At 34.4% G+C, this 16073-nt stretch overlaps 2 protein-coding genes across 2 annotated transcripts; both read left to right on the plus strand.

The window, feature by feature from the left end:
• The first annotated feature begins 1996 nt into the window (after positions 1 to 1996).
• Positions 1997 to 4916, plus strand: LOC109851931 (protein misato). The gene is made up of 5 exons (XM_020422554.1): positions 1997 to 2428; positions 2542 to 2622; positions 3154 to 3594; positions 3722 to 4526; positions 4606 to 4916. Exons 1-5 carry the CDS (start codon positions 2351 to 2353, stop codon positions 4812 to 4814), a joined length of 1614 nt encoding a protein of 537 aa, XP_020278143.1. The 5' UTR covers positions 1997 to 2350; the 3' UTR covers positions 4815 to 4916.
• Positions 4917 to 4944: 28 nt separating this feature from the next.
• Positions 4945 to 8039, plus strand: LOC109851933 (calcium and integrin-binding family member 3). The gene is made up of 5 exons (XM_020422555.1): positions 4945 to 5715; positions 5861 to 6003; positions 6081 to 6201; positions 6537 to 6708; positions 7170 to 8039. The coding sequence occupies exons 2-5, from the start codon at positions 5918 to 5920 to the stop codon at positions 7385 to 7387; spliced, it is 597 nt and encodes a 198-aa protein (XP_020278144.1). The 5' UTR covers positions 4945 to 5715; positions 5861 to 5917; the 3' UTR covers positions 7388 to 8039.
• The last annotated feature ends 8034 nt before the right edge of the window (positions 8040 to 16073 follow it).

Genomic DNA, 16073 nt, shown 5'->3' on the forward strand with positions numbered 1-16073 from the left:
TCCGTTGGATCGATATAAGAATCAGGGGAATCGGCCGTATACACGTACACCTATGTCTCGCACATGCACGCGTCGTTGCGTGAATGTGTGATACAGCCGGGAAATCCCACGGGTCCCAATGGGAAACCATCCACGGGGCTTAATGACAATTCTGGCTATTCTATATCGCTCAAACGCTCGTTTGCGCTCGTTTGTATGTATGATCATTGGGTACTTAAGCGTGTGTACACATACATATCCTATAAAATGGCGATATTTTTAAATCTGAAACTAACCGATTGCGAAAACACGCGCGAGTCCGAAAACAACACGGCGATATGCGTTATTTGCATAATTTCTACTAAAATAAAATTTCAATTGATATGATTTATAATCTATAGTCTAGAACAAAGTGTAAAGAAGGAAAATTGCAGAGGGAAAATAGATATTTTTACTACAAAATATAACTTTTTTTTAAGAAACTTGAAATTACTCTAGAATGATTTAAATAATAAATTATTGAAATATAAAAACACGTACAAATTGTGTTAATGTGTAATTTTCGTCTGTTTTTTCGCATCTTGAAAATAATGTATTGACAGATTTGTAACAATTCGAGTGGCTACTTATCGACAGTAAAGTGGCTGTAGCACAGATTCAAACCGACTAATATAATAACGCCTAAAAGTGAATATAACACAGAGTCAAACCAAATTAAGTATGTATTGTCTACACTTAAAAGTGGATGTCGCTTCATAGTTCCTACATCCACTTTTGGGAAATATATAGCGTTGGAATTAGCAGTTGAGAACGTCGTAAAGACCACTGCATGTGATAAAATTTTAGTCGTACATATGTAGTCGTAAAGTTGTAAGCAAATCAATTAACTGCAGGTCGGCATTCCAGCTAATGTAAGATAATACCGATCTGGAATTGCTTATGATTTTACGAGTACGACCTAAATTTTTTCACGTGCGAAGGCCTTAAGACACTGCATATAATAAAATCGCTGTTCTTATGCTTCTATTTGATTCAATTATGAATACTGGCTATAGTGTTTTTGACCGATATGCATTGAATTGCACTGAGAGCTAACTAAATTTACGGAATTATTTTAGTTGACTCTCTACCATATCTCGTTATTTCGCTTTTTAAGACAAAATTAATATGACTATATTTTCCGTCGCCAATTTTTGAATATTTTCCAATAAAAACAAAAGAAAAAAAAAAGAAATAATAGATGTGAACACTCAAGGAAACTAGAGCTATAACATTTCTACGTACTTTATTATTGCACGCGTAAGCAGCATAAGTTCGGATAAAATTATTTTTCAATTTATTTATAATGTTAATTATTTATATAATTTTAATATTGTGAATGTTTGTTCTTTTATCTTTTTATAGCTTTATGAAAAAATGTGATTTTGTTTATTTGATTCCGTCTAAGTTCAAAGAAAGAAGAATATCGGTACTATGCATAAAGGTACCTTTTCATACAGAGGTACGCTGCGGCAGCAAAACGTCACGTGACTAAAATTTTCTAGGACTGCTTCCGCTAGGTATATTTGCTGCTCTTACCTAACCCTCACTGCCATTGGGCGCTTTCCAGCTACGACACTATGTAACACAGTGTCCACTAGTGTGAGAAAGAGCATATCAGTGTGTCTCACTCATACTAGTGGACACTGTGTTACACAGCGTCGCTTGTGTACGTAGCTGGAAAGCGCCCATTATCTGCAAAGTTATGGCTACGTAGTTACCAATGTGCACCACCCATGGACATTGCGCTGGCTTACAGGGCGGAAAAGCGATTACACATTCTCTTAAGGGCCGTCTACAATAAAGGTAGTAAGGCTGTAAAGCTTATGTCACACTACTGATTGGGATTGAGATTGGATTGAAATTTGACCAATCAGAAGAAAGAAAACCAATCCTAAGTTTAGTGATCTTCGCTCTAATTGGCCAAATTGCAATCCAATCTCAATCCTAATCCGTAGTGTGACATAGGCTTAAGGCTGTGTCCAGTTAAGCAAGAGGGAACGCAGGAAGTGCAGGAATAGCTTGTGTACATACATAGATGGGAAGGACTCGTTGTCAACTTACTTCTTGGTCTTCGAAATCTTTTTTGTGACAAGAAAAATTTCTAATTCGGAACATATTGAAACGGAATAAATAATCAGTTCGGAATCAAAACTCGGAACTATCCTGATAAAATCGAGAAGGATGATCAAAAAGTTGAGAGCACCTAACCTATAAAACATAATTCATAGTTTTGATCTCGAAGATCAAAAAATAATTCATATAATTTTGATCTCGCATATCATATTACTTATCATATATCACGAGAACGCAATATATATTGAAAAATATAATGGCAGCACGAGAGATATTAACTATTCAAATGGGTTTTTATTCTAATTTTATTGGTGCCCATTGGTGGAGTTTACAGGTACAGTTATAATAAAGTTTCACTTTTTAAAATTATATTATGTCATATATATATATATTAATATATTGATATACTATATATTTTTGTATTAATATATTCCATTGTCAATGCAGGAATCTAACTTTACATATGATTTAAAAACTTCATCTGAAATAAATCATGATGTACTATATAGAGAAGGTGAAAATATGCGAGTAAGTACAAATTCTTGTACTTACAATTCTTCTTGGATTTATCAATACAAACTTTTAATCTAAGATTTCAACCAATTATCGAGTTATTTTGTAAAAATAAGGTTTACTGTTAGTTGTTTCTAATGGTGCTATTTGTGATAGATGAACAAAAATATAATAATGTATAAGTAAAAATGTTTTTATACTATAAATTGCTTAAATATAAATTGTAAGTAATATAAGAGTTTATGTATTATATGTATATATAAATTTGGTGTTCATCCGCTTCTTATAAAACGAAAACCTGGTTTGTTTAATAATTATAATAATAATGTTAATGTACATTGAAAATTGTCTATCTTAATTTTGCATAAATTAAATGTTTTTACAAAAATTTAATAATAGAACATTTCATGTCACATAGATAGTAACATACTGCATATGATTCTCTAAATAATGTGATTATATAAATTCAAATTTTTTATAAATAAAATTATACACATACATGTAGTTCTGTAAAATAGTAATTATAATTGGATAGTAATGTTCTAGAGGCAAGTTACATTTACACCAAGATTATTAATAACAGAATTAAAAGGAGCACTAGGATATCTGAATGAGCAAGGTACACTATATGATACAGAATCTCCAGATAATCAAATATTATGGGATGATGCAAAGATAGAAGTTACCAATAAGGAGTCTAGTCCTAAAACATCTTTTATTCAAAGTCTAAATGAATCCAAACAAGTTGTGGAGTCACAAACTTATGATTTCGAAAATGATGTAAAATCATGGGTGGATTACCTTCTACCTTCATTTCATCCGAGAACACTGACAGTTATCAAGGAGTATTCACATAACTGCACAAAGCAACCATTCAATATATTCACATATGGACGTGATTTATGGACTAGAGAACAATTCTCTGACGACTTTTCAGATAGAATACGAGCTTACGTGGAGGAGTGTGATTTGTTGCAAGGATTTCAGGTATCTATATATTTAAATACATTATTGTTGCGTGTGTGTGTGTGCATACACACATATATTTTTATATGTTTATATATTTATTTAAAAAAAGATTTATAATATTAATATACTATTTGAAAAAATATAGATACTTGTAGATTCTACTGATGGTTTTGCTGGTCTGGGAACATCTTGCATTCAACATTTGCGTGACGAATATGGCAAAAGCATTTTAACATTTCCATGTCTGGATTTTAACAATGCCGAGCCCAGTGCATTGGATTTGATTAAAGTAGTTAATACGGCACTATGCTGGCAGCATACCGAGGAATATTCGTCGCTTTATAGTCCACTTTCCATTGGACAAGTTGGTTGGCCGTTTGCGGGCAATCCACGTAAATTTGAGAATATAATATACAATCCGGAATTGAAGTATCATAGTAGTGCGATATTAGCGACTGCTTTAGATACATTAACATTAAGATATAGAAATAAAAAATATCCACATGCTACTTTGTCTGACTTATGCGCTGACTTAAACAAGTTAGGTCGCAAAGCCACGGCAACTAGTTTGAGCTTGCCGTTTCCTATGAAAATGAAAATGGATTTGATAGACGTATTAGATGAATTCGAAGGATCTCTATGGACAAGTTTGACGCCAAGCTGCGACATATCTATGGATAAAAATATGCAAAGTATAACTTTGCGAGGAATTCCAGAGGACAGATTAAAACGTCCTGCTAATGAAGCTTGCAAACAAATCTATAAGCCAGCATATAGATGCTCCAGTGTACATGAAATGATGACTCTTTATCTAGCATGCACATGTCATACATCAGCTACATATTTTTCAAACATCACGGCACCGTTGAAAATTACCACACCGTATCCAAAGATCTTCAATAACAATGTAACTAAGGATGGAAACATTGCTGGCTGGCCTGTAGGAACCGGTATATCTCTTTTCTCATTAGTATAAAGACTTGTATGACTTACTTAGCGATAAGTATTAATATTCGTTGTTTTTTACAGACGTAAGTTCGGTTGCAGTGATGGCTGGAATGCACACTAACAATAATATTGCAACAATGTACGAATCCTTACTTAAACAAACGAAGAGAGTGAGAAGTATCAAAAAATTGCATGCTTTTACGGATTCCGGACTAGAAGAAGATGAGTTTACAGAATGTCTTCATCGTTTAGCTGATTGTAAAGAGGCGTATGAAAATTATTATTTATAAAAAAAAGTATTATACATATATAATTAACATTACTTTAATATCTATTGCAATTTATACTTACAATATTTTAGTAAAATATTGTAAATAATTTATTTTTTACTGTAATTTTATAAATATAACACATATATACACACATATATACATTGTGTGTGTTTCGCGCGCGCGCAACAATATGTGTAGATATAATTGATTTTGTAAATATATTCATACGTTTAAGACTCCTGCATATTCATAATTATTTTGAATGATTATGTTAGAAGTCAAATTATACGTTCAAAATTGTTTAAATCCTGTATGTAATTAAAGTAATCGTTGTTCCATATAAAATCCACTTTTTAATTAATAGAGCACACATTTGTAAGATCTACTGTGATATTAATAGATTTTACAAATCCATCAATTATATCTCATTACACGCAGCACATCTATATCCGTTACGTGTGCCATACATTTTATGCAAACCTTATGTCAATTGATCAAAGTTTACACATAACTATTAGTCTATGTATTTTTTAATTTTATTGTTTCTACAAAACGATCGTTTTCTAATATTTTTTAATAATATGTTGTATTTAATACCTAGTAGTTTTATACGGAAAATTTAAATTATGTTGCGTAATTTGTAAGAATTTTAGACATTTTCTTGCTTCTCTCTCTCTCTCTCTTTCTCTTTTAACATCATTATCCAAGATGGCAGCAAATATATATATTCCGAAGTCTTAATAATATTACAAAATCAACAAGGTTTACATTTAACAATCAAGTATACAAGCTAGTCGTAATTCAAGATCGAAACGTCCCTGAACGTGGGAGTGGCAAGACACACCCTGGTTATTAGATTGCACGATTTCGTATCGAACATACTGGAGATGCGAGAAAACTCAGTTCTCGGTGTTCTTTCGTAAATGTGACACAGTTCGTTTTATAATCAGATGTGAAGAATTTTTTTTTTATACAAGTTTTTTGTTTTCTTGTTGAAAAAGTTTCATAACAACTAAAATGTAATACTAAATTATTTTTTTTTAAACTAAAAATTAATATTGTAGAATTTAACATCTAAATTTGCAATGGTACATAAAAAATAATAATAAGTAATACACACAATGGGAAATAAATTAGCCACTTTTACTGAAGAACAACTTGAGGATTATCAAGACTGCACATTTTTTACACGCAAAGAAATATTGAGGTATATATATTTCTCACACATTTCCATTGTTTTTTTGTATGTTTTATTTTCGCTTTGCTGAGAAAAACGTCTTGCAGAATATTTAAGAGATTTCGAGAAATAGGAGATCCTGGAATGGTACCACATACTATGACACCACAACAGGCCTCGTCTCTTCGTTTACCGCTATCGTATTTGGCTCGTATTTCCGAATTGAAGGTTTTATTTGAAATATAAATATCTATCTTTCTCTGTTTTTGTAATGAATATAAAACATGTTTTGTAATCAATATAAAACATGATATGTGTGGAACAATTGATAAGTATCCAAATAAACGACGTACAGATAGCGTTAAACCAGCGTTTGACATTTGTTTTCCTGAAGGATGAAACTTGCCAACAACAACAGCAATGTGATACTATCGTCATCTGAAATACTTATCAATCGCTTCTTGTATACATGCTACAAAACATTTTATTTTACGACAGATTGTTTATTATAGATATTTTTTTGTGGTTTTGTTTTTACTAACGCAAAAGATGTTTTGTTTTAGGAAAATCCCTTCAGAGAACGGATCTCGGAAGTTTTTTCGCGATGTCAGGATTCAGGACATTCAGCGTCCACCTCTGAAGGAATCTGCTTTGAGGAATTCCTCGAGATGATGTCTGTGTTCTCTGAGCAGGCGCCACGAGATCTGAAAGTCTTTTATGCCTTCAAAATTTATGGTACGAACCACCGAATGAACCAGACGATAAACGAACAAACGAGTATGTAGACAGACGGACGAGCGAACGAATTGTGAGAGTCTTGAGGATAACCTCACTATACCTATAGTTCTCTGAGATGAGGAGTACATACGACATCTACGATGCACGAGAATATTTGCACGGAACAACTGATCGATTTTGCGTAATTATGACATGCAGCGTCATAATTATATACTCATTTGAACGTTTCTCTTTTTTTACTGTAAATTATAGTTCTATTTCATTATTGTTTTAAATCTTGTAATATTATAATTAAATTTATATAAAAATACATAAAAATAAAATGTCATTTTTATATAGAAAAAAATTAGCGCAAAACTCAATTAAGTTTTTTTTTTCGAGTATTAAATTTTTTTTGCGACAATATTCAAGTTTTTATTTTATCTTTCTGTACCAATTTGTGTTTTCTCTATGAATAGATTTCGATGAAGATGGGGTGTTGGGTCTAGATGATTTGGAACGCACCTGTCGGCAGCTGACGCGTGATGGGCTAAGTGCCGAAGAGATAGCTACCGTGTGTCGTAAAGTTCTGGAGGAGAGTGATATAGACGGAGATGAAGCTCTATCTTACCTCGAGTTTGAGCATGTTGTAACTAGAGCCTCTGATTTCATGGCAACCTTCCACATAAGAATATAATAATAATGTGAAGAAAAAAAAAATATATATATATATATAAAACATAATTGTTTCTTAACTTGCGACATGTTGATAAACTGCAGATTACGTTACGCTAATTCATTGTAGTAGCAAATCGTACGGAATACAATTTTCAATTTTTTTAAATATAATATCGTAGATATTGATTTTCCGTGAAATCAGTGACAAGTAGAAACTTTTTGATGAGAGCGGAAGAGCGCGCTTGGTGTTTGTATGTTGCATCTCATTTCCTATTATTTCTGCATTGCGCATGCCGGTTTGCACGACCGGCAAACCGTAGCAAAGCGTTTATGCAATAATACCTCTAACGATTTTCAAAGGTTATTTGATGTTGTTCGAAAGGTTTGCGTGCGGAATATCGCGTAATTCCTGCACACCGAATATTGTTTGTCGCAGGTATGTAGCGCTTAGTTCGAATAATGGAATATTATACGTACGTGAGAAGCATTCCGTTTCTTTTTTGGTTAATTGCGATTAAGTCTTTAAATGATTGAGTTACGTCGGCTATGGCATTCGGGCTTTGCGGTTTATAAACATAAGTTGTAACTCTCGTAAAAAAGATCTTTATTCGTAAAACAATATTACGTATCATACAATACGTCGACGCAATAAAAAAAAACACGAGTAGTTTATTTTTTAATCATATTCTTTTCGATATATATTTTATTTTTAATAAAACAAATGTATATATATATATATTTTTTTTTTGTATACAATGATTCGAGAAAAAAAACTTAAATACAATGTATCAGAAAAAGAGGAAGAAGATTGCAAACTGCTTGCTATTTAAGTCCTTCATGTGTTTTTCTTATACGTATGATTGTGCGCGCATTTTCAAATTCTCATCATTCAACCTGCCGTTTCATTCTAAGTTTTTTTCAACGTACGCGCTTGTAAACGTCTTGCGTACTTGTCGGTGTATTCTGTCGCCTTTTCGTACTTCTTCCGTCTTGGATGGGTTCTCTCAGCCTCCTTGCCCTTGTCAGACAAGCCCTGGTAGCGCGAGACCGCGGTCGTCTTAAAAAGCGGTCGAAATCGGAGATACCGCCCTGTGGCACAGCCGGTTATAGTCGGCCGCGCGGTAACTAACCGAGTCTTGGGACCAAGGCCATCCGGTCACTTCCCGGCCCCTACCTCGGGGCCCCTGTCGGACTTTCCGCTCCTCCACGTTCTCTCGTCAGGTCGCAAAGTGGCCCTCGAGGCTCCGTGAAGGCTCTCTCTCTCTCTCTCTCTTTCGTTCTTTCTCTCTCTCTCTCTCTCTTTCGTTCTCTCTCTCTCTCTCTCTCTCTCTCTCTCTCTCTCTCTCTCTCTCTCTCTCTCTCTCTCTCTCTCTCTTTCGTTCTCTCTCTCTCTCTCTCTCTCTCTCTCTCTCTCTCTCTCTCTCTCTTTTGTTCTTTCTCTCTCTCTCGATACAGGTTCTCCGTCGAAGAAACCTTCTCTCGAGAAGTTTCCCCTTCGTAGGGCACCGCAACCAACCGCCTTCCACGTCGTGGTATGCATTCTTGGGCCTCCTCAACATAGCTTGTCGCAACGACTCCGTGTAGAGAGACTCCGCGCCGTATCCTCACTCCCTGTTCTTTTTATTTCTTTCTCCGAGTAGAGGCGAGACGAGAAGTCGGAAAAGAGGAATGAGAAAGCAAAGATAGCGGGTGGATGGCGAGACGAGGTGGAGGAAATAAAGAAGAAGAAGAAGCAGAGAAACGAACAGCACAAGCAGACAGGTAAAAGTGAGAGAGAGAGAGTACTCGGTGGTGAAACTGATGGTGGTGCGATGTGTGAGGCAGTTGCACACAGCAGATTTGAACTTAACTTTTATGGTACTCTGGCGTAGGCGAGAGCACGCACATACGGGAGATCTCTGGAGCCTTCTTCGAAACCGCAATCCAAAGATATAATACGACATTATTCGGATAAAGATTTTTTGGTGAACGTTGCGGAGAGATCTTCTAGTGCCATGAGTGGTTCGAAAAAACTAATCGAATTCATTAAACAGCATGAACTTTAAAAATATGTATAGGCCGAAGAATGTTGCTTGGAAATTATTTAATCGTTTTCAAATATAACAATAAAGAATGACTTTATCACTTATGTGAATAATCTGTAAAATATTGAACTTCAAAAAATCATATTCACTTATTGTAACATCTTACATTATTTATATAAGCCGCTAATCCATTACTTCTGATAGATTAGAAAGAAAATTATAAGATTTTATCCAATTGCTAAGCAATCATGCACATTATTTGAAGCCGGTAATTAATACATAGAGATTGTAATATTATTTACACGTTTAATAAAATTGACTAATATAATTAGTTGTGCATAAAAAACAAGTTTTGTCAAATATGTCTATCTCTTTAACTAGAATAATATATACACAGAATAAGTTATACACAAAATACTGCAATCTTGTAAAGCCATACTGCGAGAACCGCCGCTTTGCGGTAATATTATTAGAGATTAAATTAATATCCGCTCGGAAATAATGGTGCTCTTTCGTACGAACTAGGCGTGAGACGCGGGATTATGTCGTTCTTGATAATATCTACTAATTACGTTAACTGTATCACCACGTAGTCATGTTAACCGCAACACTGTTCTGCGCCGAATGTATTATTATTTATTATTCATGTGAAGACTTTTGAATACTCACTACAGTTATCTTGGATGATGACATAAGAAACGGGAAAATATATAATTAAAATATATTGTTGCATATATTTGCAGAGAAAATAAGCTTTATTTTAGACTTTTTACTTATATCTATTAATCCATGTGTGCGTATGAATGTAAAATATAGTTTTTGATGGATTTTACAAATGTGCTTTATCAAGTAAAGAAGTTGATTTAAAAGTTTTTTTTAACAAGAATTACAGCAAGTTTAGACATATTTTTTTACGTTATTCAAAATAGCTGCAATACGAATGTTCGGAAGGCTTAAGAAAAACTCGAACGAATAGTGAATCTTTTCAGAAAACGTACAAAGTTTATCGCGATTGATTGCATGACTGTAATTGCGATCGCTTACTTTATAGCAACAAAAGTTTCGTGTTAATTAAATTTGATTAGACTCTTCTGAGATCACACATAGCTGAAAATCGACGTCATACCCAGTTATAAGCAATGTTTCATCAACATAAAGTGTTCTCATGATGATCCTTATTTTTGAAGACTTAAGCGAGGATCTTGAACTTACTAAACCGGATCTAGATATTTCTCTTACACTCTTTCTCGCTCATTCTCTTTCTCTCTCTCTCTCTCTCTCTCTCTCTCTCTTTTTTATATCTTTTTTTTATTACACCGTCTATTACACCGTCTTTTTCTATACTAGTCTATTATCCGTAAAGCCGGTGTCCTCACATTTAAAATAAGTCAAATGTATCATATAAAAGGTTGGATATACAACCGTTGTTTTAATCGGAGCTGTTACGAAAGAGATTTCTGACATGCGAGAAAAATTATAAAACTCTAGTGAACATAAAAAATCACATGCAAGTTTCACGAAAACGAGAACAAACATGCGAACAGAAGCAAGTTTGGTATACAATAATATAATTTACTATGCAAGTTTCATAATCGACATCTTTTCTCAATCGTACAAGAGCAACATCTTTCCAATACTATATATAACTCTGTCCAATAAACTTATATATCTCTCTGGTATACTTATATATGAGATTGGAAGCCACACACAATCCACTTTTTTGTTTATTCTATTTTGTTTTTTTTTTCTTATATTTATTTATAGTAAACTCAAGATAACTTGAGAAAAGCGTGAGGAAATATATATAGTTAATTATGTACATTTGTTAACATTCAAGATGCTTACAAAAAGCGTCAACATTGGTATACAGATAATTGAAAAAACTTCCATAAATATATCACGTACGGCAGTTGTTTGACAAAACTAGTCCAATCTGTAATTTTGCTGCAAATGACGTTCGTACTTGAAAGTTGCGAGTACGCGCATAGTCGAAATAATATTGGCGCTTCTCGCGAACACACATCGTGGTGGTAAAGAGGCGCGAGAGCTTGTAGATATATAGAGAACCGTCTACCGTCAAAGAGAGGGAGAAAGGATCCTAAGGAGTCGGTTGGAGTGCGGAATGCGGCTTGACCGGCCGAGCCATCCCCTGCCTCCTCTACCATCGCGGATCCATCGAGAGAAGAGAAAGAAGAGAAGCGGGAAAGAAGAGGAGACTGGCCCAACCGCCTTTGGATACTAATGGGCTCCATTGGGGTACTCGAATATTCTTTTACTATCTCGAACATCTTGCATCAGGAGACTTGTAATCCACCATGCACGAGGTGCCCTCTTTTAATGTTCACCGAGGTACCTGCTGTTACTTCCTTGCGTTGTTCATCAGAGATCAACAGAGATAAATCTAACTTAGCTGTTAGATAATCTAACAGCTAAAAAACCTTGAAAAATTTACAGAAGCACGGACACCTGAATTTAAACCTGATAAAAAAGTGAAAACGCGTAAACTATATGACGCGCGATATTATGAATTTTTAGCTCTAAAGTATGACATTCTTGAGCTCTTAATAGAGCCTTATATATATTAACATTATATAATGTATCTGTACTTTAGTATTATCTTGCTGAATAATATTCTGTGGAGCGATATGTGTAACCACGAAGGTTTGGTATCTATAAAATGAAACATGTTCCGCGTATCCTAACGTAGATTCTGCAACGATAATTTTGTATTGTCAGTTTATGATCGTAGTATCAAAAGACACAACGAATGATTTAGCAGAGATAAAGAATTATTTTAGCAAGTGCGTTAATAAGGATTGTTGTCTCATATTTTCAATGCTCGTATATGAGATTTTGATTGAATAGGAAGTTATCGAACATGGTCGATTAGCAGATTAGAAACATATCTTATATATTGTGGAAAAACTCGTTTTTTTGTCGCACGCTCAATTTGCCGCGATGCGCATTGCATGATTAGTTTGACCGCATCTTTGTAGACGTGATTATCTTTCGACGAAACTGGCAGTGACCTATGAGGCTGTCCGTCGATAATGCGAGTTGGTCAAAGAAGATGAACGACTAGCACGCTCACAATGGACGCGCGTACATCTGTACTTCCAAGTTGGATCAACAGACGTTCGAGAACGTCTTACCGTGCACAGACGTCGCGTCACGGAAATTGTCCGTATAAAGAAAAATCACGAGATCGCTGTTATTCTAGAAATTCTCGGAAGCTGCATATCCATACTATCTAAAGATATATTCGCTTCGGAATTATGTCAACATTTACAATCAGTCTTGGCGTCTTTCTTGGCGTTGAAATTGATGGTCGGTTGCTCGTGAGATTATATGCATACTCGAGAAAAAGATATGTAATATGCACAGCAATTGTTTGCACGAAATTTCGGAGTCTGATTCTCATTATAATTTTGCGTATTTGCACGATATAAAAATATTAATATATTCGAATATTTATAAAAACGACAATTTATCCCGTTAGTAATTATCGTCAACATGCGTGAAATTCGCAAACCTCTGTAAGTCGCGTCGCAAGGTATTTGCTTGAATTTCTTCCTATGTTGCAATCAACGAAACTTATCCATTGGCATAAGTATTTCGAAAAAAAATTTTTTTCTTTGTCACTCGTCTGTATTCAAAAAAAATTTCGCAATTGGCAGATTTTTGTGGCTGGCGGATCAGCTTTCTGCTCAAACATCGCCTAAATTTATTTCACGAGCATTTCGTGCATTCGAAAGATATCATGTTATCCGTGCGGAATATTACGTGATTTCCACTTTTTCGGCAAACAGTCGCTTTCAGCTTTCTAGCATGAGTTTAAGCAAAGTTTGCACTAGAAACGTTTCTCTTTGGATAATGTAGAAATGTAATGAAATAACAATAATTGTGGCCTATCATAAGTACTTAAAAAATATCATATTATATTTCATGTATGTCATTTTATCAACAAAATATTTTATTTCTTATTTATAGAACTAAAATACACACACATGTATAAACATAATATTTTGAAGTATACTTAAATCACATATACACATTATTTATCTTAATGAATTATTAAAGAGTACAAAAATAAACAGGTAGATTAATCGTAAAAATTAAAAAATTTATTTACTTATTTATATTGTTAATTGCATGTAAAAAGCACATTAATCCGATACGCATTGACTAACAATCTCTGATAATGTGATTAAAACACAGCCAGTAGTTTTCGTCATAAGCGGGCCGATTTAAACAACAATATTTTTGTTTGTTACTGGTTGTCTCTCGCTTTTTGCAAACGCGGACTGTATCGTTTCGCATTCGAACAGCAAGCTCGTAAGCAAGCGTGACAAACGTAGACAGCCGTACCAATTATTTGCACAACAACTCACGTTCCTGCGATCAACAAACTACGTGCAGTATCGCCTCTCTCTCTCTCTCTCTCTCTCGTATGTCGACAAGTCTCGTTTATTCGACAAAAAATTTTGAAGTGCATATGTAGAAAAATTATATATTAAAAAATTGTTTTTTAATTAAAAATAAAAAAACTTAATATTTATTTAAATATATAAATTATATCGAGCAAAACTTGTAAGTTTTGTGTTATTAGTCTATTTAATATATAATTATAGCTTTATGTATTATAATATTCAATCTAATTCTTTATGTATTATAATATTCAAAAGGTTAACAAAGAAAAGAATCTTAACCAAATCGGCTCTCTTTTGTTTTATTCTTTTGTATTTTTTTCTGTATCGATTCACACATAATATTCTTTACAAGTGAAAAAAAATTGCAAAAAAATACCTCTCTTCCGCAAATAGCTCGGAGGAATTGCGCGATGAAAAAGTTCCTAATCTTTCTAATGGCCTTCTAAGAAGCTGCATACGATGATGAAAATGAGAAAGAAGAAGAGGTGAAAAACCTCTTAATAAATAAAAAACAAGAAGGCGAGAGAATAACGTGGAAAGAGGGACTCATGTACATCCGGATAGTCGCGTGTAAAACTAAAGCAGTATCGACTGCCGGCTGCGAAGAGCTGGAGACAGGAGAAGAGTCACGACGGCGACTACAAAGAAGAAAAAAAGAAGAAAGAAGAAAAAGAACGAGTCAGAGAATGATAGGTAGAAGAAGAAGAAAAGAAGTAGACGAAGAAGAAGAAGACCAAGAAACGAACGAGACTAAGAAAAAAGGGACATGGAAGGCGAGAAGAAGAGAGAAGAAGAAAAAGAAGAAATAGAATAAGACGGTGTTCTCTTGCGGCGGGTTTGCTGAAGAGGTCCAGACCGTGGTCCATCTGCATAACCGGTATACCGGCAACATAGACCAGCGTGGAGGCAGAATCGAGCGTGTCCTCGGTACGTTATATCGCTCGGCTCGTCCTCGCGATTGCAGAGAGTCTGATGATCTCACAAAGGATAGGAAAGAGAGAGAGAGAAAGAGAGTAAGTGAGTGAGTGAGTGAGTGAGTGAATGAATGAGTGAGAGAGAAAAAGAGATGGAGAAAGAGTTGCGCTTCAAGAGGAGTCTGCGGTACTCTATGGTACGCACGAATGGAGAAGGAGCGCACGCGGTACTGCTAAAGAAATCGCAATGTGAGAAGAAAGTAAGTAAAGCGTAGGCGCGAGTACCCGACGACCGATGACATCATTGGAACTTTCTGCCTCTCTCGAATCATTCTCTCGGGAGAAGTTTCTCTATTTCTCTTTCTCTATTTAATGCTGTTCTTTATAGATCCGATTTTTTTGCAGCTTCTGTCCATCAGTTTGTTCTTTCATGTCAAGGAAGCTGGATGCTTCAATTATATATATATATATATGTAGCTATATGTAAATATAGACAACTCAGGAGATCGATCTGTATCCCCGTTTCACGTTTACGTATAGTTTATATGACGTTACTTAGTAACGGTACTGCTGAATAACACATTTCTTTCTTTTAGTGTAAAACTTTTCTTGATTTCTTAAGACATAGACGTTCACTACTTCATGTGACGTCTAATGAACATCTAATAGAAGTTTATATAAAATGTAAAATATAAAATTTTGTGTGAGAGTATAGATAGGATTGTATAAGTAAGGGAGACTAGTTGCCTATAGGGGTAAGTAGACTAATTGTTAATAACATTGCACCTATATGTGCTTTGTCGCGGAAAAATTTTCTGTAGAAACAAGTCACGTCTACTATGCTATTCATTCGTTTTCTACGCCGTGATCGCACGTTACTTCAGAATTATCAGCGTTTATCGAAAAATTAGCTGCGTAAGTAAATATTTTTTCTTGAAGATTTTATGTTCTCATGCTGTATATAGTTACGATAGGATAAATGTTAAAAGAATATCTTAAAGTTTGTTTGTTAAACAAACTATTGAAGCAGTAATTTTTTTTATATATAATTAATTTAAGGTTAAGATAGAGCATTAAAGACAAAATGATCGTTCGGGGCTGGTTGGCTAATAACGTCTGGGGTTATATGACTAACTAGTCAACCAACTTCAGTGATATCAGTTTTTACTAAATTTTCATTATACTAAATAATGATTAAATGCTAACTTGTTTTATAGAATAATGAGGACATATAAAAGAAAATCAGACAGAGGTTCAACTTCAAAAAAAATTATTGAACAATGGATCCAGTGTATTTCATGCAAGATGTGGACCCATTTAAATTGTGCAAAAAGTAG

Source organism: Pseudomyrmex gracilis, unplaced genomic scaffold (genome assembly GCF_002006095.1).
Source record: "Pseudomyrmex gracilis isolate BER0280 unplaced genomic scaffold, ASM200609v1 scaffold_22, whole genome shotgun sequence".
NCBI lineage: Eukaryota > Metazoa > Arthropoda > Insecta > Hymenoptera > Formicidae > Pseudomyrmex > Pseudomyrmex gracilis.